The sequence below is a fragment of the Accipiter gentilis genome, chromosome 5, assembly GCF_929443795.1.
Source record: "Accipiter gentilis chromosome 5, bAccGen1.1, whole genome shotgun sequence".
Taxonomy (NCBI): domain Eukaryota; kingdom Metazoa; phylum Chordata; class Aves; order Accipitriformes; family Accipitridae; genus Astur; species Astur gentilis.
The window spans coordinates 4,171,209-4,194,393 of record NC_064884.1 but is presented as its reverse complement, the minus strand read 5'-3'; the positions used below and the strand labels follow the sequence as shown (position 1 = coordinate 4,194,393).

Here is a 23,185-nt window from a genome sequence, read left to right as displayed (position 1 = left end):
GCTGCAGCCCCAATAATTACCCTGGGATTGTCTACAAGCTGGTGGCAATTAAAGCCTAATTATGGCGGGCTCGCCTGTCACCACGGGTAAAACACTCTGCCCCGTTACCTCACATCTTGCCAGCAAGAAAACCTCATCCTACGTAGGTTGAGGGACGAAGCGAGGATGCTCTTCAAATATTGATGTGGTTGCTCAATTAGCCTTGGCAATACCGCAGCCATCAGCTCAACAGGTATTTTACCAATTAATATTGTTGGCACCGGACACGTTGGTTTTCAAATGGGGCTGGTGCCCTCCAAGTTCCCGCTAGCTCTTGCTTTCCAGCCTGGTAAAGGGGACCAGACCTTGCTGCCTTCAGCTACAAGCTGCCTGCTACCGGAGGCAATATTTCACGTTATTTCCCATGTAAAAATCAGCGTTAATATTGCTAATTATCTTAGGGATTGGCAAAACCCCACCCCGATGCGGGAGGGATGGATTTTGGACCCTAGAAATAAAAGCCTTGGAGGGGTCGGCTGCTGCATTTTGTGTATCGTGATGATGGGATGGAAATGAAATCCCATGGGAGACCGAGATGGCTGGGCATGGGGCATTCCTGCCGTGGGAATTAAATTTCTCTGTGGGGAAAAAAACCAAAAAACCCTCCCAAACAATATTAAATCAACGATTTGAAGCCAAGCCATCCCCAGATCCTCTGCGCGTCATCTCACGGTGCTTTGGCTGGTGGATTCGATGGGGGAATGGTGTGAGTCCCCCAGAAATCTTCCTCCCCCCCCCCCCCCCCCCCCCCAAATTTGCTGTGAGCTGCTCTTCATCGGGGGGGAGGGGGGGGATGTTGGGGAGATTTGTGCCAAGGCGGGGGGGGCTGAGCGCACCCCAAGTTTGCCTGGGACCCCCAGCGCTGTGATTTTTGGGGGTCTGCTGGGTATGGGGTGGGGGGGGTAGTTGTCCTCCCCCACCTCTCCACTGCCTGGAGTGAGGGGGACGGGACCAGAGTGCTTCCAGCTCCCGGGATGCTCTTCCCTTCCCTTCCCTCCCTCCTTCCCTCCCATCCCGGCTCTGTGCGCAAGCGTGCCCCCTCCCCCGTCTGTCCGTCCGTCCATCCATCCATCCATCCATCCATGCATCCCCGGGCTGGCTCCGGCATCCCGCACCGGACCCCCCCACGCCCTCCCCATGGTGAGTCTGTAGGGTTGTCCCCCCCGATCCGTGTCCGTGTGTCCAACCCCCCCCCCCCCGGCCTCCGTGTCTCTGCTGCAAGCGGGTTTGCGAGCCGGTGGGGTTGAGCAAAAAAGGGGAGAGGATGCAAGCAAAAGCCCGGTAGCTTTTTTTTTTGGGGGGGGGGGGGGGGCTGGAGGAGTTGGGGGGGTGGTCCATGCTGGGAGGGTGGCAGAACAGGCAGGGCTGCCTGCTTTGTAGCTCCCAGGCAGGGTTTGCACAGGATTGGGGTGCAAATTGGGGGATGGGGGGGACGGGGACGGGACACCCCCCCACCCCCCCCTTCCCCCCGTTTATCCAAGCTTTGGACCCCCACCGATGCATCCCACACCACCGGCATCGACGCCCCGGTGAGCGCGCCACGCCGGCAAGCGAGAAAGCGGCTTTATTTCTGTGTTTCGTATTGTCCTTTTGAATTATTATTTTTCTAATTAGCGTAATTAATTAGAGCACGGTTGAGCTTCCAGGTGGCGAAGCATGCGCGGGCAGCGGCGAGAGGAAAGCCCCCGCTCTTGCGATGTCCTTCCAGCTGCTACCGCCCGATTCCCGGCAAAACAAAACCCACTGCGTCTCGCGGGGAAAAAAAACCGGCCTTCGGCATCGCTCCTGCCCACGGCCGCCTCGAACCCACGCCGAGACCCCCGGCAAGAGAGTTTCTGGCATCTCCCGATAGCGTGCGGGGGGCTCCTTTTGATGGATATGTGCGATATTCCTGCCCGGGCGCCGGTGTAAGGAAGGGAAAATCCTCCCGGAGGCCCTGGGGAGGGGAGGACGTGCCCCGTGCGCGGCTCTGGACGGTATCGCTCTCGCAGTGGCGCGGGTTGAGGATGATTTATTTAAGCGGTCTGAGATTTTTTTATTTGTTTTTTTTGTCTTTTCTGTCCCCGAGCATTCTCTGACCGGTTGACGGATGTGCTCCAGTAGCCCGGTGATCCCAAAGGGGTAGGAGGGGACGATCCCGGTGTGGACGGAGGTGCCGGGAGCGGGATCCGGGTGTCCTGGTGCAGGGTGGTGATAAACCCCATCCCACCCGATCGCATGCTCCCGGAGTCCCTCTTCTCCCACGGGATCAGCTCGTTCCTGGGGGGAGTTGAGGATGCTTGCCCCACGGCGGCAGCAGAAAAAGGACTTTCAATGTCAGGTCTTTCGTAGGGTGAACCCACGGGGTTTTATTGTTCTGGGGAGCTGAGAACAAAGGAAAATCTTTTTTTTTGTGCTCCTCGGCTTTGACACCGGGCATGGGATGTGTCTCTCCCCATCGAGTTAATAGAGCGATGCCCGGTGGGTTGGTGCCAGGCTGCTCGGCGACTCCGGTCCCCATCTCTTAGCGAGATGAGATAATTAAAAGTCTCGCGGTGGAGCTTTTGGGAAAGCCCTGCTGAATTTGCCCGTCTTCTCTGCCGGGCTCTCCCTCCGACCGCTCTCGGAGATGAAGAGGCTGGCGGCGGAGAAAGAGGGATTTGCCAGCTCCCTCCGCTGAGGCTTTCCGTGGTGAGTGGCAGGGCAGAGTGACACGGGACGGACACCCCGGATTGGGGATGGAGCTGATGATTTTAAGTGTGCCCAGAGAATCTTCTCCCTTTGCATAAGGGGCTGGAGCAGGTGGGGGGGGGGTGGGGGAGGTGGAGGTCCATGCTGGTCACTGGTCTTGGTTCTGGAAGCTTTGGGGTCAGGGATCAGCCGTGCGGGGGGACGCACTGGCCCTGCTGGCTGCAGATGGCTTGCGTTTCAACTCTGCAAGGCGCATTGCCGTTCCCGTTGCATTGCATCGCAGCTTTCCGTAGCATGTACCGGATCCCAGGCTGGGAAGAGCCGGGATCTTGAGCAGAGGACTCGGAGGTGGACTCATCCCAGGAGATGCTGCCTCCAGCTCCGGCGCTGGCTGTCCTGCAGGCGTGAGGTCTCCTCTTCCTATGCTGGCTCCTAAAGACGCGTCCAACCTATAACGAACTCCTAACATCGTTATAAGCTGTGGGATGGGATCGACGTGCTTTGCTGGACTCTCCCTAACCCCTGTGCTTAATTATCTGTATCATTAGGGAGCTGCTTGCTCCTCCAGCTCCAGGCAGTGATTTAATAGCAACTGCTATGGCAAGGCACTGAATCCCATAGGATAGGGGCTAAGGGCTCTGCAAATGTAAATATAAGAGAAGGAACTGTCTGTCAACACTAATTTTAAGGAATGTCCGCTGTGGAGATCTGTGAGTAGGGGGTCTTCCAGAGCTGGGACCACAACGGTGACCAGAGCATCCTCCTGGTCCCTAACCCACCCACGGAGTGAAAACCCACCCGTGGAGTGAAAACTTCTATTTAAGTCCATTTTAAACTCTGGAGCAACCATACTTACATCTTCAAGCCTGTATTTTTTATAGCTTGGGTCACCCCCATGCTTGCAACCAACATTAAAGGTGGATGCCAGGCTGTAGGATGCAGGAATGCCGAGGGAGACTGGGGCCCTCCACGTGCCTGTTTTCGGGGGGGGGAGGAGGGGTTCGGCCAGCAGTGGTTCTCAGGTTGAATCCCACTAATTAAAACTAATTATTTGGTGATATCTCTAAATCCCACCTACTCTGTTGCTTGTTCTCTTGTATAAGGCCGTGGTCCCGTTGCTTTAGTCCTGAGTATTTCAGGACTGGTTTGGGCTGGGAGTCTTGTTCCCAAGAGCTTTTCCTATCATGCTTTTTTAAAAATAGAATTTATTTTAGTTAATTTTTTCCCCTTTTGGTTGTTTTCTCCGGGCGTAGCATGATGGCTGTGTAAGGAGTAGGGATGCGGTGGTCCTCCTGCAGAGGCTGGCATCCCGTCTTTGCCCACATCCCTGTGGACACCCCATCCCGTTTTCCCCATCCCAGGCTGGGAATCCCGGGCTGGGGCCGGTGACCCTCGTACAAAGCCATCGAGGACACTTGCGCGAACACTTTTGGTTTTGCAGCATGAAAAGGAAATGATACGACACTTTCACGCTGCTGTTTGTAACTTCTGGTTCTCTTTTTTTTTTTGGTGTTTCTTTTTAACCTCCCCTCGCCTTCCTCTTGCGCTTGGACACCGCTGGCTTCTCCCTCCTCCGGCCACGATCCTCATGTTTATTGAGCTTTTTCTAGGAAAAGCCTGTGTCTTCTTGGGAGGGGGGAAAAAAACCCAAAAGCACCGATCTTGCTAATCTTTTGCATTTCCACTTGCTGACCCCTTGCATGTGACTGGGTTGGGCTGGAAAGTTTCCTTGAAGGAAGGGGAAGGGGATTTGGCCAGCGGGGAACGGCGAAACTGGAGAAGGAGCCACCCTCCGTCCTGGTTTTGCTTTGGACTAGCGGATGCTCAGAGTGGTTTTGGGCTGGCGCGGGCTGCGGCTCCTCTTCAGGATGTGTTTCACCGTCTGCCGGAGGCTGCCAAGCTGCAGTACCGGCATCGCCGGCGGACACTTCTCCCGGCTGGTCCGGCTCTGCCGTGCTGCGGATCGGCGCGGGATGGGGACCGCCGAGCTGCCGGGAAGGTGGGTGGGAGTGATGGAGGTGGAAAGGATTCAGGTGAGCGCTTGGTCCCGGGTGTTCGGTACGTGATGGGGCTGAAGCGGGAATTTTGGGGGAGCGGGATTTGGTCGGCGTTGGCAGACGGAGCCGGATTCTGCACATCCCCTGTGGATCCCGCTCTGCAATAAATTGCTCTGGCTCGAAAAGAGACGGGGTGCAGGTTTGCCGGCATCACTTCGGTGGGATGCTTGGGGCTTCTTGAGCGCGTAAGCTGCCGTGCAGGTGGTTTATATTAATTACGGGCAAGTTATTTATATCTCGATGTGGGTGTTAACGTGTAGTTGGGTATTTTTTGGTTTTAAGGCGCATCTTTACGTGCTGGCTGTGCAAAAGGGCACGGCGGAACTGCGGAGGGGGGCATTGGCAGGCAGCCTGCCTGTGCCACCGCTCTGGGTGGCATGGAGTGGCCGGGGGTCACCATCCCGGCATGGCACGTGCTCTACTGGGGTGTCCGGCGGGGTTGGGTTTGACCACCCATGGGTGCTGCCGGTCCCTATTCCACGGGCTCAGGGATGGCTAGAGGGGACCGGGGGCTCCCCCGCCGCATCGGTCCCTCGTGGAGGACCGCTCCGTCTAAGCTAGGATGGCATCCTCCATCGGCTCTACGATGCCATCCCAAGGATGCTGGGATGCTCTTGGGTTTGCTGAGCTGCTGCCGTTCAAGGACCACTGTGGGATGCAGCCAGCGCTGGCGAGGGATGCTCGGAGGTGCGATACAGCGGTCCCAGGGGAAGGATGGTGCAGGGGTGCATTGTAATGCAAAGCAAGGCTATTTTATACGGTGCAGCACCAGAGGAGGACTCTCCTCCCTATGCCATGCCTGCAAAATTATATCAACAAATCTACATTTATCTTCTTTTTTTTTTTTTTTTTTTTTTTTTTTATTGCAAATCAGAAACAACCTAAACTGCAAAGCCGTGTCCAGGTAGGACTGAGCGGGGAGCTGGCTTCCTTTACTTCGTTATTTGCAGGTTTAAAAATATATATGCTGAAGCTTGGGGTTTTTTTTTTCTTTTTTCTAATCCTGGGCCTGCGAAGGAGGCTTTAACCTGAGCTCACGCCGCTGGAATTCCCCGCTGCGCCTGGGAGAGGCTCCTCGCCTCCAATCGCTTCCAGATGCTGTTCCTGTTTCAACTCTTCCCCTCGCAAAATGTCTCCCCCAGCTCGCCGGCAGCCTCGCCGAAGTTTTCCCGGCCGGATTCGAGATCCCGATATCCGGCTGGGCTGACTCAGCCAAGCCTCAATTTTTTTAACCAGAGAGTAATGCCACTGGCGAGAGATCACAACTCACCCTGTGGCCCTGCACAAGCCGGAGCTCCGAGTCAGATCCTGTGTCAGGTTTTGAGCCGCTTGCGACATTTCTATTGGGTGGTTTTTTAATTTCCTTTAAAAAAAAAAAAAAAAAAAAAAATATATATATATATATATATATATGACTTGGGCTGGCGTTTGGGGCTCATGGTCCCTGCTGCATCCCCTGCCTCTGCTCTTGGCTGGGTAGAGCTTCCCTGAGCCCCAAAATGGGGGGAAACTGAGGCAGGAAAGCACTGAGCAAGAGCTGAGGATGCTTTAACGCTGCAAACCTGCTGCTCTGGGGCTTTACTGATGCTGTATGCGCTCTGCCAGCCGAGCATCCCCACGGTGGGTAATAAACCACCCCTGTCCGGGTATTAAAACCCCATCCCGGCAGCTCCGTGGCCGTTGGGCTTGTCCAACCCCCCCCCACCCCCGGTGTGGTGTTCGTGGGGTGGGATTTTACGGCACGAGGATGGATCCGGACCCGCCTGGGTTGGGAATGGAGGAGAGTGCTGGGGTATCATGGGGAAAAATGGGGTGGAAAGTGAGAAATAAGGGGAAGAAGGACCAAAGGAGGACCGGAGTGTGGGATGCGGGGGAGGGTGTCAAAAACTAAGGGGAGCGAAGGGCTTTAGGGGTTAAACGCGATGCTGCCTTCCCAGTGCTGGGTTAAAGCGGAGAACAAGGAGTCAGGAACGGCGCCAAGGACTGGGAAGTCCTCTGGTCCCTCCCTGTACAATAACCAGTGCCGCTTCAAAACAAAAAATAGAAGGGGAAAAAAAAAAAAAATGACAAAGAACCGTCTGTTCATGCACATACGGGCTCAACAGGTTTCCCTCCCAGGCAGGGTCTGGGTAGCGAGCTCTCGTTTTTGGGGTGGGGGGAGCCGAAGGTGGCCGAGAGCCCGGCTTTTGTTGCTGTTTACCCAACAAAAAAAATATGCGATTTGTCCTCAAAAATATTACCCCAGGCTCTTTTTTTCCGCTGCCTTTTTTTTTATCGTGGGGCGATGGTAGCCCTTGCGGCTTTCGGTGCAGGCAGAAAGTTACAGGCAGCTCCTGATAAAGGGCTGGAGTCGTTACAGGGGCTTTTGCAATAAAAATATAGGTGAACGCAAGGGTTTGGTGCCCCAGCACTGCGTTAGGAGAGGGGGAGGATAAAACCTGCCCCAACGCCTGGTCGAGTCCCTGCATCCCCCAGCAAATTCGGCTTTAGCATCTTTATGGTTCTTCAGCGGCTGCTGCGGAGCTGGGGCTTCCCAGGCCCCTTTGCTACCTAATTAACAAAGTCGCTGCTTAATTCTGACTGCATTTACAAGTTAAATTGACAGATTATCTGTATTATGCAAATGCATATTTAAGTCTTAATTATTTATTTGCCTGGCTCAATGTATGGGGTGTCTGTAAATCAGCAGCTTTAAGCCTGGGAATGATCTTCTCTTGGAAGCACAGAATTTTGCTAAGAAATAAACCCCAAATAGGATTTTTTTTTTTTTTTTTTTTTTTTTTTTTTTTTTTTGTCTGATGGGTGATGCTAAACACCCCAGCTTGGAAACAGTGGTGATTTCTCACATCTGTTTTTTCCTTTTAGTTGTTGTTTTTTTTTTTTTTTTGGGGCGGGGGGAGATTATTGCAGGAGGCTCGTCCTTAAATAGCGGTCATTTATTTTTAGGTCGGTCACTGCTTCAGATAATCCAGCTTGGCCGTGTAGCTTTGCTTTTCTTCCCATTCTCAGGGATTTAATAGCAATAGGTTTATTAAATTATGTTTTTTAAATAAAATTTTATTTTTAATAATTTCATAAATTCAACAAATTATTAATTTAATAAAAAAACCAGTTGGGGTGAGGGATGGGGGTCCTGCTGGTGGTGGCTCTTCCATATTCTCCCGGCCAGGGAGCATCCACCGGGATGCTGCGGTGAGGATCAGCAGGGAAACCTCTACCGAAAAATCGCATCCCACACCAGAATTACACCTTTGGCTCGGCCGAAGGATGGTTGGGAAGTGGCTGGATTATCTCCCGCTAAATACCTGCCGAATGAATAAGCTCCTGGTCCCGGGGCGATAGCGATTGGGGTGACGTGAGGGATGTGCCGGGCTTGGAAACACCTCGCTCATGCCAAGTAGAGATGTTTTCTCCAGAGGAGGAGGAGGAGGATGAGCTCACCTGGATTTTATTCCCCTCCCAGCCTGGTTTTTGCTCTCTCCCCCCCTCGGGAGGTAATTTTAACCGAGGGAGACCGGCGCCGGCGATGGAGCGCCGATGGACGGACGGACGGACGGCTGCCTTGCTTCAGGTCTGGCTGGTGGAAGGAGGAGAAATGTCATTTTCATCTCCCCCTCCTCATTTTTTTTTAACAGCTCCCAGGGGGGGTGTCTGGTCCTTAATGGAGAGGATGATGGACAGGGGAGGGATTCGGTGGCTCGTCCCTGCCCCACGCGTGTCCCCTCTTGCCTGTGCAAGTCCTGAAAATACCTGTACCCCCTGGGGATGCTCCTGCACCGGGGCTGAGCCCCTCAAAGGACTGATCCTGGCTGGCTTTACTCTTTCATAAGGGAAGGGTTGCGGCCGTTGGGTTTTTGTTTTCTTCCGCCCAAAGCCACGAGCATCACGGAAGGGAGACGTTGGGGAGCGAGCACGAGGTGCCTCCCCCCGAAATTTGGAAATAGTTATTTAAACGCAGCCTGATATGCAGGAGGGGAAACTGAGGCGGGCAGCATAGCTGGGAGCCTGGGGAAGAAAAGGAGCAACATTCAGCTTGTTTAGGGTTTTTTTTGAGGGCTCTGGGATACGGGACATTCATTTCCTGCTGGGATCAGCTGCCAGATGGGTTGAGCTGCCTGCGGCGAGTGGTGGAGATGGCAGCTCTTGACCTGGCGGATGCCTGAACCACGATGGGTTTTTTTTCTGGACCTTGGGCTGGGAACAGCCGATCGCATCGGCCGACGGTGGGGGAAGAAGCTGGAAAATAATCCTGGGGAGACCGGCAGAGATCCGGCTCCTGGGTCTTCCAGTTGAGCTGGAAAGACCAGCTTCGGGCAAGACCTTGGATCCCCATCCAGGGTTGCAGCATCCTCCCGGGAGGATGCTGTGGGGAAGGAGACATCCCCCTGCCCACCCCCAGGCAGCTCTGAGCATCCTCCTCATCCTCTGCGTGGGCAGGGGCTGATGCTGTGCCATGAAGCGCTTTAGCAGGAGCTCCCCGGGGAGACTTTAACCTTGTTAGCAGATCCTATAATTCATGGCTCTAAATAAAAAGGCTCCTTGTTGGCAGCGATGTTGGATGCTCCGGTGGATTCGGGGCTGCTGGAAAGACCCTGGTGCAGGAAGGTGAATTTTTTGGGGGCACTCGCAAAGTGCATCTGGTTTGGCTGTTGATTGCACCAAGGCCTCTGGTTTAATTGCTCCCCTCAGCAAATGGTGGAGGTAGGAGAAAGCAGAGCTGCTTTGGCTGGAGAGGGAAGGTGTGGTGCTGGGACGGAGCCATTCCTTGTCATCCCAGGGCATCTGCGGAAAGCCTAGTCCCTGGGGAGAAGTACCCAGCCTCGATGGTAGGAGAAACCATCTCGGAGATGCTCTACGGTTTCCTTCCCCACCCCTTGCACAGGGACGTACCCTCTTCGTTAAAATTAGCGGAGCATTGAGAGGGAAGCATGCCTTGGGGAAGGCTTGCACCAACGTGGTGGCCCCCAGCATCTCTTGTCTTTGCTTTTCCTGGCTGGAGGAGATGGAGAGAGGTAAGGAAACCTCTTGCCCTTCAGAATTTCCCCTTGGAAGCATCTTCCCTGCCAGGGCTGGAGCACCAGCTGTGGAGACGACCTTGCTGGTCCTGTCCAGGCCACCCTTCCCCGTCTGCTTCACCCTCCCTTGCACTGAACTGGGCTGAGATTGGTCCTCGCGTGGTTTTTTGGGGAGAGCCGTGACTCCCGCCATCCTCCATCCGTTCCACCGGTGCAGGAAGGAAAAACAAAGCTGACTCCTAACTGCTAATCGAGATGGCAATAAACTCACTTCACCTGGCTGGCTCATTTTCCCCCTTCGCCCCTCCTTGCTGCTCATTAGCTGGGGTAATTAAGCTGGATTCAGAGCAGCTGTCCCTGCAGAGAGGTTCTTTTTTTTGAGAGGCAGCATGGCAGAAGGGTTTCTGTGTGTGTGGCAGCTTGTTGGCAGGGTTTTTCCTTCCCCAAATTGTAAGGATATTATAGCACGGGGCGAGGATGCGTAATCTGGGAAGTTTGGGGGGAAGAGGTGCTGAAGATGTGGGATTAAGGAGCATCCTCCGTGCGGGAAGGCAGCAGAGCCACGCAGCATCCCAGGGTGAGCATCCACCTTTCCCTGGGAAGGTGCATCACCCGCTTCCTAAAAATCCGAGTGACTCACGGAAGGGGATTTCGGAGGGAAAGGCCAAGAGGCGTTGGGGAAACCTGCGGTGAGGTCTGGGCTCTGAACTGCATCGCCTCCTCCTTAAAAGCAGCTGGAAGCCCAGCCGTAGGTGCTGCCGGTGCCGGAGGAGGTGGGTGGCTTTGCGGGGAACGTAGATATCCTCTGCCACGCTTGATGGCTTGTTGGGGCCCTTCTGCTGGTTCCCTGGGGCTGGTTTGCCACTGGTGCTTGGAGCTGCCCCGGGTAGGGATGGCCGCTGAGAGAAGGGTCCCTCGTGCGCTACCGCCGTGGGTTGCCGTAGCCCTAAGGATGTTCTGCCTTTTCCCTTTGCTAGGGGAAGAGAGGATGGCCTCGTAGATCCCGCCGAGCTCCTGCCTGCTCTGCCTGGACTGAGAGGACGGACCGTAAGTAGCCGTGACCCCCCCCCCACCCCGCCAGTTTATCATCATCCCGACGGGGACCGGCTTCAGCTTCTCCTGCCGCCGGGGATGCTGGAAAAGGTCTCCCCGACACAAGCATCCTCCTTCTGGCACGGCTGATGGGATTAACGGAGCATCGAGGCGATGCTGGGGGTGCAAAGCGATGGAGCGGGTTATTTTACGGATATTTTCCGCCGTGGCCGATAACGTGGGAGAAAAGAGCGGGGGAGTTGCGCGAGCGGGCTGGCGTAGGGGCAGGGGAGTAAATCCGTCTGGTTTACCCCAGAGGTTTCGGGGCCGGAGGACCAAAGCTCAAGGGTGGGGTTGCTTTAGAGGTTATGCTACCCCAAAACCAGCCTGTTTGCCAGCACAGAAGAGGACGTGTGGAGGAAACGGTGGGGAAACCGCAGGGCTGCTGTGGCGGCAGGGTTTAAGGTGGTGCTTGGAGCATTGCAAAGGGGATGGCGACTGGGCAGAAGGCTTTTGAGTCCCTAAAAGGGGACCGCTGTAGTCAAAAGCCACTGGGGATGGTAGCTGCCAGTGGGATAACTCAGCCCTGGGGCTTGTGATCCCTTCATTTTCCCACCCCTTTTCCCCAGAGAGCTGGGCTCGAAGCCGGGTGTTGCTTGGGTTGGGGTTGGAGATGGGCTGGAGCATCTCGATGGTTTAGTTTTTTCACCTCCCTGGACCGTTCGTGTCTCCGCTGTGAGGGAGCGGGTGCTGCCTGCGGATGCTTTGCCTGCTGCTCCTGGGGGAGAGGCTGCCTCCCCCCTGCCTGCACCCCCGGCTTGCTGCCTTTTTTGGGGGGGGTTAGACCGAAGCACAGGCACAAAGCTGCGTTGCCAAAGCCGTTTTCGCTGTTGCCGCCTGCGTCCCCGCGGCAGTCCCCGAGAGGATGGAGGTGCTGGTGAGCAAACACGGCAACAAGGTGACGATGGTGGCAACCGGGGACCAGCCGGGGCAGGTAGAAGGAGGGGGTGGCGGGATCGATGCCGGGGATTTGGCGATGAAATCTCACGGGTATAAAATGGACGCTGGCGGATGCCCACCCTCATCTCGTTAGCGTGATGGTTTTCCTCCCATGGGTGGCTCGGCTCTCCTCAAGCAGCTCGGCTATAACCTCCGTGTTGTAGCGAGCCACATCTGGCAAGGAAGAGTTGGGTTTTTGGTTTTTTTTTTTTTTTTTTTTTTAAATAGGAAAAGAGCGATTAAACCTGTATAATATAAATAATAATATATAACCCGTAATAATGTAGGCTAACGCACAGAGGAGGAGCCCTGTAGCTCCTTTGATGGCATGGCGTTACCCCGGAGGCACGGAATGCTCGGGTATACCCATGCAGCCGGCATTCTGAAGCTGTAGGAAGGGATTGGGGTCCCATCCCTTTGTTTTTCCTGCTGCAAGGATTAAAAAAAAATAAATAGGGGGAGAGGAGAGGATGGTGGCAGTGCTGGCCTGAATCGGGTTTCAGCTCCCGAGCACTTTAAAACTAACAGTGCTGTGGAAAGGCAGGAGCAGCCCGGATTTGTTTTGGGAACCCGCTGCCGTGGAAATACTCTTCCTACCTGAGCTTGTTTGCTGTTGCCACCTCTGAAATTGCACCCTCGTCACAGGTAAATGTTTTGTTAAGGCTTAGATGCTAACAAGGTGTCGGGTGGTTTTATTTTTTTCCTTATCCTAAATATTTGGCCGGGTTATTGAATGTATGCCTAGGGTACCATGGGCTGAGGAACCAGCGCTGCCTCTCCAAACTCCCTGTATGTTAGGGAGTGTTGTGATTGTCTAGAGTTTAATGATGGTGATGATAGAGTTGAGCGTTTATGGGCAAGAATCGGGGGGAAGGCCAACAAGGCAGATACCACGGTGGGAGTCTGTTATAGACCACCCAACCAGGATGAAGAGGCAGATAAAATATTCCATAAGCAGCTGGGAGAAGTCTCACAAGCGCTACCCCTTCTTCTCGTGGGGGACTTCAACTTGGCAGATATCTGCTGGAAATAAAATATAGTAGAGAGGGAACAGTCTGGGAGGTTCCTGGAGTGTGTGGAAGGCTTCCTGACTTGGAGAGTGAGCCGACGAGGGAAGGCATCCTGCTGGACTTGTTCGTGAACAGAGATGGACTTGTGGGTGATGGGATGGTCGGAGGCTCTCTTGGGCACAGCGATCACGAGATGATAGTTTTTGATTCTTGGAGAAGTAAGGAGAGGGGTCAGCAGAACTGCTGCCTTCCCGAGGGCAGACTTTGGCCTGTTTAGGAGCCCATTTGACAGAGTCCCTTGGGAGGCAGTCCTGAAAGGCAAAGGGGTCCGGGAAGGCTGGATGTCCTTCAAGAAGGAAAACTGAAAGGTGCCGGAGCCGGCCGTCCCCATGTGCCGAAAGATGAGCCAGCAGGGAAGAAGACCGGACTGGCTGAGCAGAGAGCTTTGGCTGGAACTCGGCAGGGGGAGGGGGGGGGGGAAAGGAGATTTTCTGACTTTTGGCAGAAGGGGCAAGGCACTCGGGAGGACTACAAGGATGTCGTGAGGTTATGCAGGGAGAAAATAAGGAGGGCCAAGGCCCAACTAGATCTTAATCTGGCTATTGCTGTAAAAGACAATAAAAAATGTTTCTGTAAATACATTAGCAACAAAAGAAGGGTTAAGGAGAATCTCCATCCTTTGTTGGATGTGGGGGGAAACATGGTGGTGAAGGATGAGGGAAAAGGCTGAGGGACTTAATGCCTTCTTTGCTTCAGTCTTTAATAGTAGGACCCGTTATTCTCGGGGTACCCAGCCCCCTGAGCTGGAAGACAGGGATGGGGAGCAGAACGAAGCCCCCATAATCCCAGGGGAAATGGTTGGCGACCTGCTACTTCGACACACACATACAAGTCTGTGGGGCTGGATGGGATCCACCCAAGGGTACTGAGGGAGCTGTGGAAGTGCTCACCGAGCCACTTCCCATCATTTAGCAGCGGTCCCAGCTATCCGGGGAGGTCCCAGTTGACTGGAGGTTAGCAAACGTGATGGTCATCTACAAGAAGGGCTGGAAGGAGGATGTGGGGAACTACAGACCTGTCAGTCTGACCTCGGTGCTGGGGAAATTAGGTAGGGTAAATGTGGGTATTGGCGGCACGGGCTGGCTCTCTGTGCCCTCAACGGGGGCGATGGCTGGTGTCGAATGGGATTGATTTTTGTGGTGCTGTGTCCCAATTGCTTCCTGCAGCCCCCGGGCTGCTGTGCTTGCAGGTTGTGCTCTTGTAATAGCTCTGCCCTGCCGTTTTCTGGCAGCATCCCCATCCCGCTGCAGGATTCCTGGTCCCTCCGCCGGCATCCCCATCCCACTGCAGCATCCCCTGGGGGGGGGGGGGGTGGGTCAGATCCAGACCCTGCTGCCTTTTGGGCTTGTGACAGCGATGGTTTGCAATCCTGCAAGGTTTTTCTCCCTGCTGTGTGTCTCGGTTTCCTTCCCAGCTTGGAAAAAAAAAAAAAAAAAAAAAATTTAAAAAAAAAAATCCTCAAGCACCTGGAGCTCGCAGCAGCCGGGGCGAGGAAGCTTTGGGATGCCAGGCTGAAGATTTGGGTACCTTTGATGCTCAGCCAAGCCCAGGCAGCACCTTGAGTCGGCCGGATCCTTTCCCCGGAGGATTGCCCCCGGCCGCCTCCCAGGTTGCGTTCAGGCTCCGGCACGTGCTGGTTTTGCCGAGGCAGGTTGTGGGTGAGCCGGTGCAGGGGGTAAGCCGGCATCCGCCAGGCTCCTCCGGCAATCCCAGCCCTACCGCGTGGAGAAAACCCGTGGGATGGGGGCTTGAAAGATCCCAGGGCTGTAAACTGCTTCCTTGGGGGTTGATCCTGGTTGTTGTCCTCGAAATGGAGTGCAGGATCTGTCCTGCTGGTCCCCGCAACGCTCCGTGTGCCTTGAAGGCTCGGGAGAGATGGTCCGGCTGGGGTCGAAGGGGTCTGTGCTGTCCCGTCTGTCTGTCTGCCTCCCTTCGGTTCCCACTGCTGGAAGTCAATCCCTAGGGATTGCCGGTGAGACCCTTCCTTGGGTGCGATCCCTTCAAATCCAGCTCTGCTCCAGTTAAAAATAAATGCACGGGTTTTTTTGGGGGGGTGAACCGTTGGAGATGCTCATTCTTCAATGGGCATCCTTCTCACCCGGGGAAGCTGGACCGGGCAGTGGGCGGCTTTGTGCCCCATGGATGTGCGGGATGGGTTGGGGTGATGGGAGCAGGGGAGAGGTGTCCTCGCCTTGTGTCACGCTTTATTTTCCCAAGCCGTGGGTTACCGTGGAAACGTAAAATTATAAAGGGCTTTGGCTGTGTGGCCTCCTGGTCCATGGATGCTTTGCCGGGATGGCAGCGGGTGGCTGGGATCACCGTCCACCCATGCTGGGATGGGGTGGGGGGATTTGTAATCACACCCCCCCCACCACCTCTGTACTTGCTCCATGGCTTTAAATGCTTTTTTTTAAAATTCCCCCCCACACACACACACACCCTGAACGTGGGCTGGGAGCAGCTTGGCCGGTGCCTGCTGCTGCTTTGTGGATTGATGTGACTTAAATCCAGAGCTGCTGGAGCCGTCAAGGGAGACGGGGATGGATGGAGATGTAGGGACGAGCTCCTCCCGGGTCACCCGTGCAGCAGGAGGGTCAGTCCCTGTGGTTGTTGCTGGGATCTCCTGGGGGCTTTCCTGGGACGTGGCAAAACTGGGAGTCAAAACCCTGCTCCGGGTCTGAAGGAGGTTGGAAAATTCGGTGAGGGGCTTCGCCGTGAGATGCCTCTGCAGCATCCTGGGGATGGGGCTTTCCCGTAACAGCGGGCTGGGGAAGGGGAGACCTGGCTGTGAAGATGGGGCGGTGGTGGGGCTTTTAAGTCATTTATGCAGCGATAATATTCAGCCCCGGGGTGCTCTGGAGGTGCGTTGCTCAGACATCAAAAGAGAGGGGCCTTTTTTGGTTGCTTCTTCCAAGCGTGGGGAGCTGAATCCACCTGGGACTTTCCCCCCCCTCCCAGCTCTGGGGCTTGGCGGGGGAGGCGATGCCCTGGACCGAACCCACGGGAGCGGTGGTCGAGGCGTTCCTGCGTCTCTTCTGCCCCTCAGCTCCGCTCTGGTGAGACCCAACCCGCAGTCCTGCATCCAGCTTTGGGCTCCTCCAGGCGGGAAAGGCAACCTGATCTAGTTGAAGATGTCCCTGCTCACTGCAGGGGGGTTGGACTGGATGACCTTGAAAGGTCCCTTCCAACCCAAACCATCCTCTGATTCTGCGATCCCTTTCGTGAGAGAGGCAAGCGCCGAATCTCACCCCACTGGCCGGTGATGCTGCATTGGGGTACCGGGGGATGCCGCGAGGGACCGGGGATGCCGCGAGGGACCAGGGATGCTGCGGGAGCAGGGATGCTGCGGGGACTGGCAGGACCCTTTAGCGTTGCTCCGTCTACCAGCTCTGCGTCCCCGGGATGGAAGGAGCTGGCTCGGGGTGCTTGGATCTTTCTGCTTTAAGTAGTCGCTCTGGTTTGGGCTACAGATCTGGTAGTACAAGGCTGGGGGGGAGCTTGAATGGATTCCAAAAGCACCTCTGCGGGGAGTAGCTTGGGTGTGCTCTGTTTTCCTCCACGTTCCCCAAAGGCTTCACTAAACAGCATTCGTTTTCTTTGGGGATTATTAACTGTGTTTGTATTAGATAAGTTTTGCATCAGGCCCAGCTTTGTCCGTACAAGCCTGGGAAAAGATCATAAAGCCTTCAAAAAAAAAAAAAAAAAAAAAAAAAAAGCCAGTATGTAAAAGCAAACACCAGGGGGTAAGAGTGGATTTTGATTTTCCCAGTGTATTAATCCGGCGGGAGGGGTGAAGAGCGCTCGGTGGGAAGCTCAGCTGAGTGATTTGGCACCAAAGGAGAGAGCTGGGGGGTGAATTTGATGCTAAATTTGGGGCCTGATGCCCAGCAGCACCCCAGCCCTGGGCAAATGGGGATGCCCAGACCCTCAAGGAGCATTGCCAGCCTCCAGCTGCAGCAGCTGATTTCCTCTAGGGGACTTCTGTGGCCAGTTTTGTTAGGAAAAAAATTAACACCACCACCACCACCAAAAACCAAGAAAGCACAAGCTGGTTTTTACTTCCCCTTAATTTTATTTTTTTTCAAGCAAATGTAATGTATAAAGGGGCGAGACTCCCCAGCTCCTTGTCCCTGCTTGCTCCGACCCTTGAAGATGCAATCGTGGGTTTAATCTTCCCTTTCCTTCCCAAGCCGGGAGGGACTCACAGAGCCAGAAATACCGATGCAGGAGAGCCAGGGTGTAAATAGGGAAGGGGGGACGGTTTTGCTTCCCGTCCTTGGTGTCCCCGGGTGATGGTGGGGCATGATTCACCAGGAAGGGATTTGATATCCGTTTTTTTACAGAGGAGAACTGGTTTGGGGGAGACAGACGCTTTCTCAGGGTACCACCTCGCCTCTCCCTGTCCCCATCCCTCTGCTTTGCTGTAAAACGGACAGTTTTCTTTGCTTCGTATCCCACCCCGTTGCTTGTAGCGTGGTTTAATTGCCCTTCCTGCCCTTTTAATTTCAGGAGCCAGTGATGAGGAGGGGAAGAGCCTGGCTCTCGTGGGACCATCTTTGGTCCCGTTTCTCCTCTTTCTTGATACGTGTTGCCCCAAAAGCTGCTGCTCTTGACTCATTCTTGACTGGAGAGGTGCCAGGCTCATTAATGGCGCTTCGTTAGGCAGGGTGGGGTGCTGAGATGGATGCCCCTACCCCCCCAAAAAAGGTGACTAATCCTTTGAGACCAGGATTTCCATTGCCCAGCCCAGGCCTGCACCTTTTCTCTTGACTGGGCATTTAACATGTCATCCTCTCCTCTTCCGAGATGTGGCCGGCCCGGAGTGGGGAGCAGCTCGGTTACAGGTTGGCAAAGCCAAACCCAGCTCTGAGCCAGGCTTAGAGTAGGATACGTCCCTCAGGAGCAGTTTATCAGGGAGCAAAGTCTCCCGCGTACCCCAAAACTTCTCCCACCTGGTAAGTTAATTTTCCATCCTTGCTGTGTCACAACGGGATGGGGCCGAGCTGGTCCCGGGGTGGCTCCGACCACGGCTCTTTGCTGCCTTATTCCAGGAGCGAGAGGTTTCGGAGGAAGAAAAAAGTTGCCCCGCTTCCCCGGCCGGCGGTTGCGCGCGCATTAAGCTTGCGGGATCCCCTTTTCCCCAGGCCGGGATGGTTGAATCAAAGGCGTTGGAGGTTCCCCAAGTACGTCATGCTCTTTGCCTTGATTCCGCTTGGCTGCTCCTGTCCTTTCTGCCTGGTGCGGTGGCGGCACGTTTGGCTTCACACTTGTGGTGGCTGGTGCCGGTCGGATGCTTGAGCGGGGGCTGGGCTTAAAATCTCCCTCAAGTCATCACCATGGGCATCGATTTGGGCGCTTCAGGGTTTTTGCAGTTGAAACCCCAGCAGGGGCTCATTTTTTTTTCTCTTTATTTTTTTTTTCCCTTTTGAATTTTGGCATTTAACCTGTATAGCCGAGGCTTCTCAGGAACTACGGCTGCTTGCCTGGCTTTATAAACTCTGTATAAATCAAACCTTTGGTGGCTGCGGGGCAGAGAAATGCGAATTTAAATCAAAGTAACTCCCTTGGGGACCCCTTGCTCATCCAGAGGTGCAGATGGGGCAAGCGGCGGGGGGGGGATGCTTCTTGGACCGGGTTTTTGGGGGATGGCTCTGATGCCTTTTAACCTCATCTGATGCCTTTTAACCTCATCTGATGCCTTTCCCTCTTTTCCCGCTGCAGGTGACCAGCGGCAGCCGCGATGAGAGCTCCGGCCCTCGCCTGATGCCTCTCCTGCTGATAAAAATGATCAACAAGTCTCGTGAGTCCCACGGTGGGGCTGTGGGGGGTGGGTGGGTCCCGTCTCCCTCTTTCCCAGCAGGGATGAGGGTCCTGGGGGATTTACATTTGGAAATTTGGCTTTGGGGTAGCATGCTGCTTTGCTGTGGCTCCAGTTGGGTGATGGAGTATTGGGGCATCATGGGCGAAGTCGCGGTGGGGAGGGTGATTTTGGGATCCTTGATCCTTTGGGCTCAGGCACCCGGTAGCCCTTGGGCTTTGCGATATTAAAATGGGGTGGAGGCATCCGGAAAGAGGGATGTGTTCTTGTGGCCTTTGTTGTGAGGTGGACAGGAGGAAAAGGCCTTTTGGACACAGGAAAAAACCAACCTGGCTCCATCACGGAGCCGCTTCTCTCGGGGGAGGTGGGGGGACACAACTGACCCCCGCCACTCCCCGGGTAGGCGGCTTTGCTGGGGACGGCTCTGCAATCCTGGATCTACCAGGACATCCCCGGGGGGCTGCAGGTCCCCAACACCCAACCATGCAGTCCCCAGAGTACTGGCTTGACACGGTGTTTTTTCTCTTGCCCCCCCCCAACTCCCCATCTCTGGGCACGCAGGAGGGAAGATACTCGGGGTGCTGGCGCTGTTTCTGGTGATGGTTTGGTACTCGATCTACCGGGAAGACAGGTACATACAGCTGTGAGTGGATTTTATTAAGGTTTTAAGGATCTCCTGCCCTTTCCCTCGCTCTCGGGAGGTGACATCCTCCCACCCGTCCCGCTCGGAGATGCCGGAGCATCACCTCGCTGGATTCTGGGGGACCGGGGGGATGCAATATGAGGTTCCCCCTAGGCGTGGTGGTGGTGGTGGTTGGGCACTGAGGGGTTTTTTTGGCAAATGCTGGTGTTTTTCTGAGCCCGGGGAGGAAGGGAAAACCCCGCTCTCTTTCCAGTCCCGGCGATGCTGATGGAGACAAGGAAAGTGGAAAGCGTGGGGTCTATGAGCAGGGCAAGAGAGACCTCTTCCGATGCAAGGCTGCAAGCCCAGCAAATAAATACCCAAAGCAAAGCTGACCTTAAATCCGGCTGGCAGTATCCCTGGCGCTGTGTGAATCCCGCTGTAGCGGTGCCAGAGCCCCCTTTGCCAGGAGGGGAATGCAGAGGAGCAGGCATAATTTTTTTTTTTTTTTTTTTTTCCTTAACCTCTTCCCTTACAGCTTTTATTTCCCCGTGCAAGAAAACAAGACAATGTGTCCCCTCGGGGAGGTGGAAAAGAAAGCGGCGCAGCTCATCGGGAAGTGAGTATCGGGGTTGGGAGCAAGAAGGGGGGGGGGGTGGGTGTGAAGAGCCAGGACCAGCCCCCCCCTCTCATTGTGCTGTCCCCCCATCCCGGTCTCACCGGCCCTTTGCTCCTTGGCAGCTACACGAGGGACCACCCGCTCTTCTTGCAGCTGAAGGACTATTTTTGGGTGAAGACGCCATCGCTCTACGAGCTGCCCTACGGCACGAAAGGAAGCGGTAAGCCTTGGCAGCTCTCGCTGTGGGTTTCTGTCCGTCCATCTGTCCGTCCTGCTACCGCTCCCCACGGCTTTCAGCTTCCCTCTTATTAAAAACATCTGCAGGTTGACTTTTTTTTGGGGGGGACTATTTTTTTTTTTTTTTTCCTCCTCCCTAGCAAGTTGTTTGCTTGATTTTTTTAGAGGTTGCAGCACTTGCCCTGGGTGTGTGTGGTTCCTATAAAAGGGTTTAGGGTCAACCAGGCTTTACTAAACCCCAGCCAAGGATTATCTGCCCAGATCTGGGTGGAGCTGGGATTAATGGCAGGAGGAGATCGGGCAGGTATGGGGAGGCACCCAGGACGTTGTAGCAGGCAGGAGCTGCCTTGCTCACCTCCTCGCCCTTGCTTTGCAGAAGACGTCCTCCTGCGCTTGCTGTCGATCACCCACTACTCGCTGCCCGAGAGCATCCAGAGGTAACACCGGGGTGGGTTTGGGGGCTTTTCTGTCTTTCTCTTCATTGTTTTCTCTGTTGCTCCCTCTTGGGAGGGGGAAATTTGTACATTGTGGGCCCAAGGTTTGGCAAAATGAACCTCTGCAACCCAGGAATGGTGGACAGAACCTGGGAAGCTTTGCAGAGTGGACAATGCAGGCTTAAACCCCCCCTTGGGGGTTAAAACCACCTTGGTTTAGAGCAGGTCTGGTTGAGACGACGCTTTTCTCTCTCAGCCTGAAGTGCCGGAGGTGTGCGGTGGTGGGCAACGGCCACCGGCTCCGCAACAGCTCCATGGGAGAGACCATCAACACGTACGACGTTGTGATCAGGTACAGCCCCGGGGTCTGTCCCGTTGACCTCTCCCCACCGCCGCCTGCAGATGGAGTTGACGCCTGCCATGTCCATGTGTTGTCCCCCACCCCTCTTCCCTGCCAAGGTTGAACAACGCCCCGGTCCACGGTTATGAGCAGGACGTGGGCTCCAAAACCACCATGCGCCTCTTCTACCCGGAGTCAGCCCACTTCAACCCCAGGACGGAGAACAACCCCGACACGTTGCTGGTGCTGGTGCCCTTCAAACCCATGGACTTCCAGTGGATGGAGGCTATCCTCAATGACAAGAAGAGGGTAAGCGTGGCGGCCTACCGGGTCTAACTCTCATCCCACCCTACCCTTGGACCTACCTCTGTTATTGGGACACCGCTGGATGCGACCATCATCCTCTTGCAGGTTCGGAAAGGGTTTTGGAGACAGCCCCCGTTGATCTGGGATGCCAACCCAGAGCAAGTGCGCATCCTCAACCCTTATTACATGGAAGTAACTGCTGCTAAACTGCTCAACCTCCCCATGAAGCAACCACGGAAGGTCAAACAGGTAAGGGGTGGGGATGGCCGGTCACTCTGCACCCCCGAGGGGTGACATCCTCCCTGCCGGTCCCCCTGGCTGTCCCTGTGCAGCTCGCTGAAGGCCATGGCTGTCTCTATGTCTTCTCCTCCACCCTCTCCCTCCAGAAGCCCACCACGGGGTTGTTGGCCATCACCATGGCGCTGCACTTCTGTGACCTGGTCCACATCGCAGGCTTTGGCTACCCCGATTCGGCCAACAAGAAGCAGACCATTCACTACTACGAACAGATCACGCTCAAGTCCATGGCGGTAAGTATCCACCCCCACTTTTTTGTCCATTTTACCCCCATCTTTCCTCTGGGATGGGGAGGAACGCAGCCCAGGAGGCTGTCCCTACAGGCAGCTCTCCGCTCCCCTTCCACGATGGCTGTTGAGGTCCACCTTGGGATGGCCACCGTCCAACTTCTCCCTGTAGCCCCGTGTCTTTGTAGTCACGGCGGAGAGTTGGATCTGCTTTACATGTGAGCAGAAGGCCTCGTGGCTTGGGGGGGGCTTGGGCAGGGTCACGGCCCTCCTTTTTTTTTGGGGGGGGGGGGGGCTCCTCGCTTCAGGTGACAACGTAGGGTCAACTCGATGCCGGTGGGGTGGACGGGGTGGAGGTCTGGGAAGGGGGCAGAAGGAAAATACTTGACACCCCCCCACCTCATCCCCATCCCGCAGGCGTCGGAGCACAACGTCTCGCACGAGGCGGTGGCCATCAAGCGGATGCTGGAGCTGGGTCTTGTCAAGAACCTCACCTACTTCTGAGGACGTGGGGGCTACGCAGGGACACCGTCGTCATCGTTGTCCCCCCAAGAGAGGGGGGGGGGGGAACACCACGCCGGCATGGCCGGAGCCGGCTGAGGGCAGAGCATCCTCATCGCTGCCACCTCGCCCTGGGACTCTTGGAGCGAGCAGGGATGGGGCTGGGGGGGCCTACGCTGGACCGTGGGTCCCCTGAGGTGGGGGGGGGGTAGGGGGGGGGGGGGGACAGCTTTTTGGGAGGGGCGCAGGGAGCCCCGCGGGGGCCCGTGTCGCAGCATCGCGGCCGGTGCCTTTTCCTACCGACGCACTGAAGCTACCGAGGACACGGAAGGGGATTTTGGGGGGGGGGGTCCTCCCTCCTAGCAGGCCTGGGGGGGGGGGGCAAGGGGAGGGCAGGAGCCCTTGCCTTGGGCTTTCCCTTAATTCCCTCATATTTGGACGAGGGCCCCGCCAAGGGGCTGATCTTGGGGGGGCCTGGGACACCCCCCAGGGAGTGGGAGCATTTGGGGGCCCATGTCACCTCCTCCCTGCCCTGGTTCCCCCTAAGTATTTAATTCCTGCTAACACCCCCCCCCCCCCCTTTTTTCTTTTAATTTTCTTTTCACTCAGTGGCCCCCTCCTGTGCCTTAGCGCTGGCGTGGGGGCTCATCCCCACAGCCCCCCTGTCTCGGGGTCCACTGGGGCCCTTTGGGGGGGGGGGGGGATGGGACACACGTTTAATTTAATTAATTTAAATGCTTATTTATCGTAGAGCCTCCCCTGGGGTCTGGGTGCTATTAGTGTTGGGGATGAGGGGCCTGGGGTGGGGGGCTGGCGGAGTGCTTGGCTCCAGGTGGATGGGGGTTTGGGGGTACCCCCCCCCCCCAAGGAGGGGTTGACTGGTGCCTTCTTCCCCCCCCCCC

The 23,185-nt window shown here is 55.6% G+C and overlaps 1 protein-coding gene across 19 annotated transcripts; it reads left to right on the top strand.

Annotated features, from left to right (window-relative positions):
* Window positions 1-1,088: 1,088 nt before the first annotated feature.
* On the top strand, window positions 1,089-22,413 carry ST3GAL4 (ST3 beta-galactoside alpha-2,3-sialyltransferase 4). 19 transcript variants are annotated; one of them, XM_049800481.1, is made up of 14 exons: window positions 4,620-4,742; window positions 10,759-10,828; window positions 17,689-17,837; window positions 17,934-18,065; window positions 18,604-18,682; window positions 19,262-19,343; window positions 19,861-19,941; window positions 20,064-20,161; window positions 20,555-20,615; window positions 20,869-20,964; window positions 21,072-21,261; window positions 21,364-21,507; window positions 21,645-21,788; window positions 22,200-22,413. In XM_049800481.1, the coding sequence occupies exons 4-14, from the start codon at window positions 18,033-18,035 to the stop codon at window positions 22,284-22,286; spliced, it is 1,095 nt and encodes a 364-aa protein (XP_049656438.1). In that variant the 5' UTR covers window positions 4,620-4,742; window positions 10,759-10,828; window positions 17,689-17,837; window positions 17,934-18,032; the 3' UTR covers window positions 22,287-22,413. The 19 variants fall into 19 exon arrangements, with proteins under 19 accessions (XP_049656444.1, XP_049656447.1, XP_049656438.1 ...); XM_049800477.1 differs by lacking the exon at window positions 17,689-17,837 and adding an exon at window positions 5,641-5,670 and having other exon boundaries at window positions 4,684-4,708; XM_049800475.1 differs by lacking the exon at window positions 17,689-17,837 and adding an exon at window positions 8,230-8,337 and having other exon boundaries at window positions 4,693-4,708.
* Window positions 22,414-23,185: the final 772 nt, after the last annotated feature.

Bases quoted from the DNA above. Each gene is read 5' to 3' on its own strand.
- ST3GAL4 (XM_049800474.1), top strand. From the start codon at position 8,198: ATGAGCTCACCTGGATTTTATTCCCCTCCCAGCCTGGTTTTTGCTCTC. The intron at 19,344-19,860 runs GTGAGTGGATTT...CTTCCCTTACAG, and splicing joins GAAGACAGGTACATACAGCT to CTTTTATTTCCCCGTGCAAG. The intron at 21,789-22,199 runs GTAAGTATCCAC...CCCATCCCGCAG, and splicing joins TCACGCTCAAGTCCATGGCG to GCGTCGGAGCACAACGTCTC.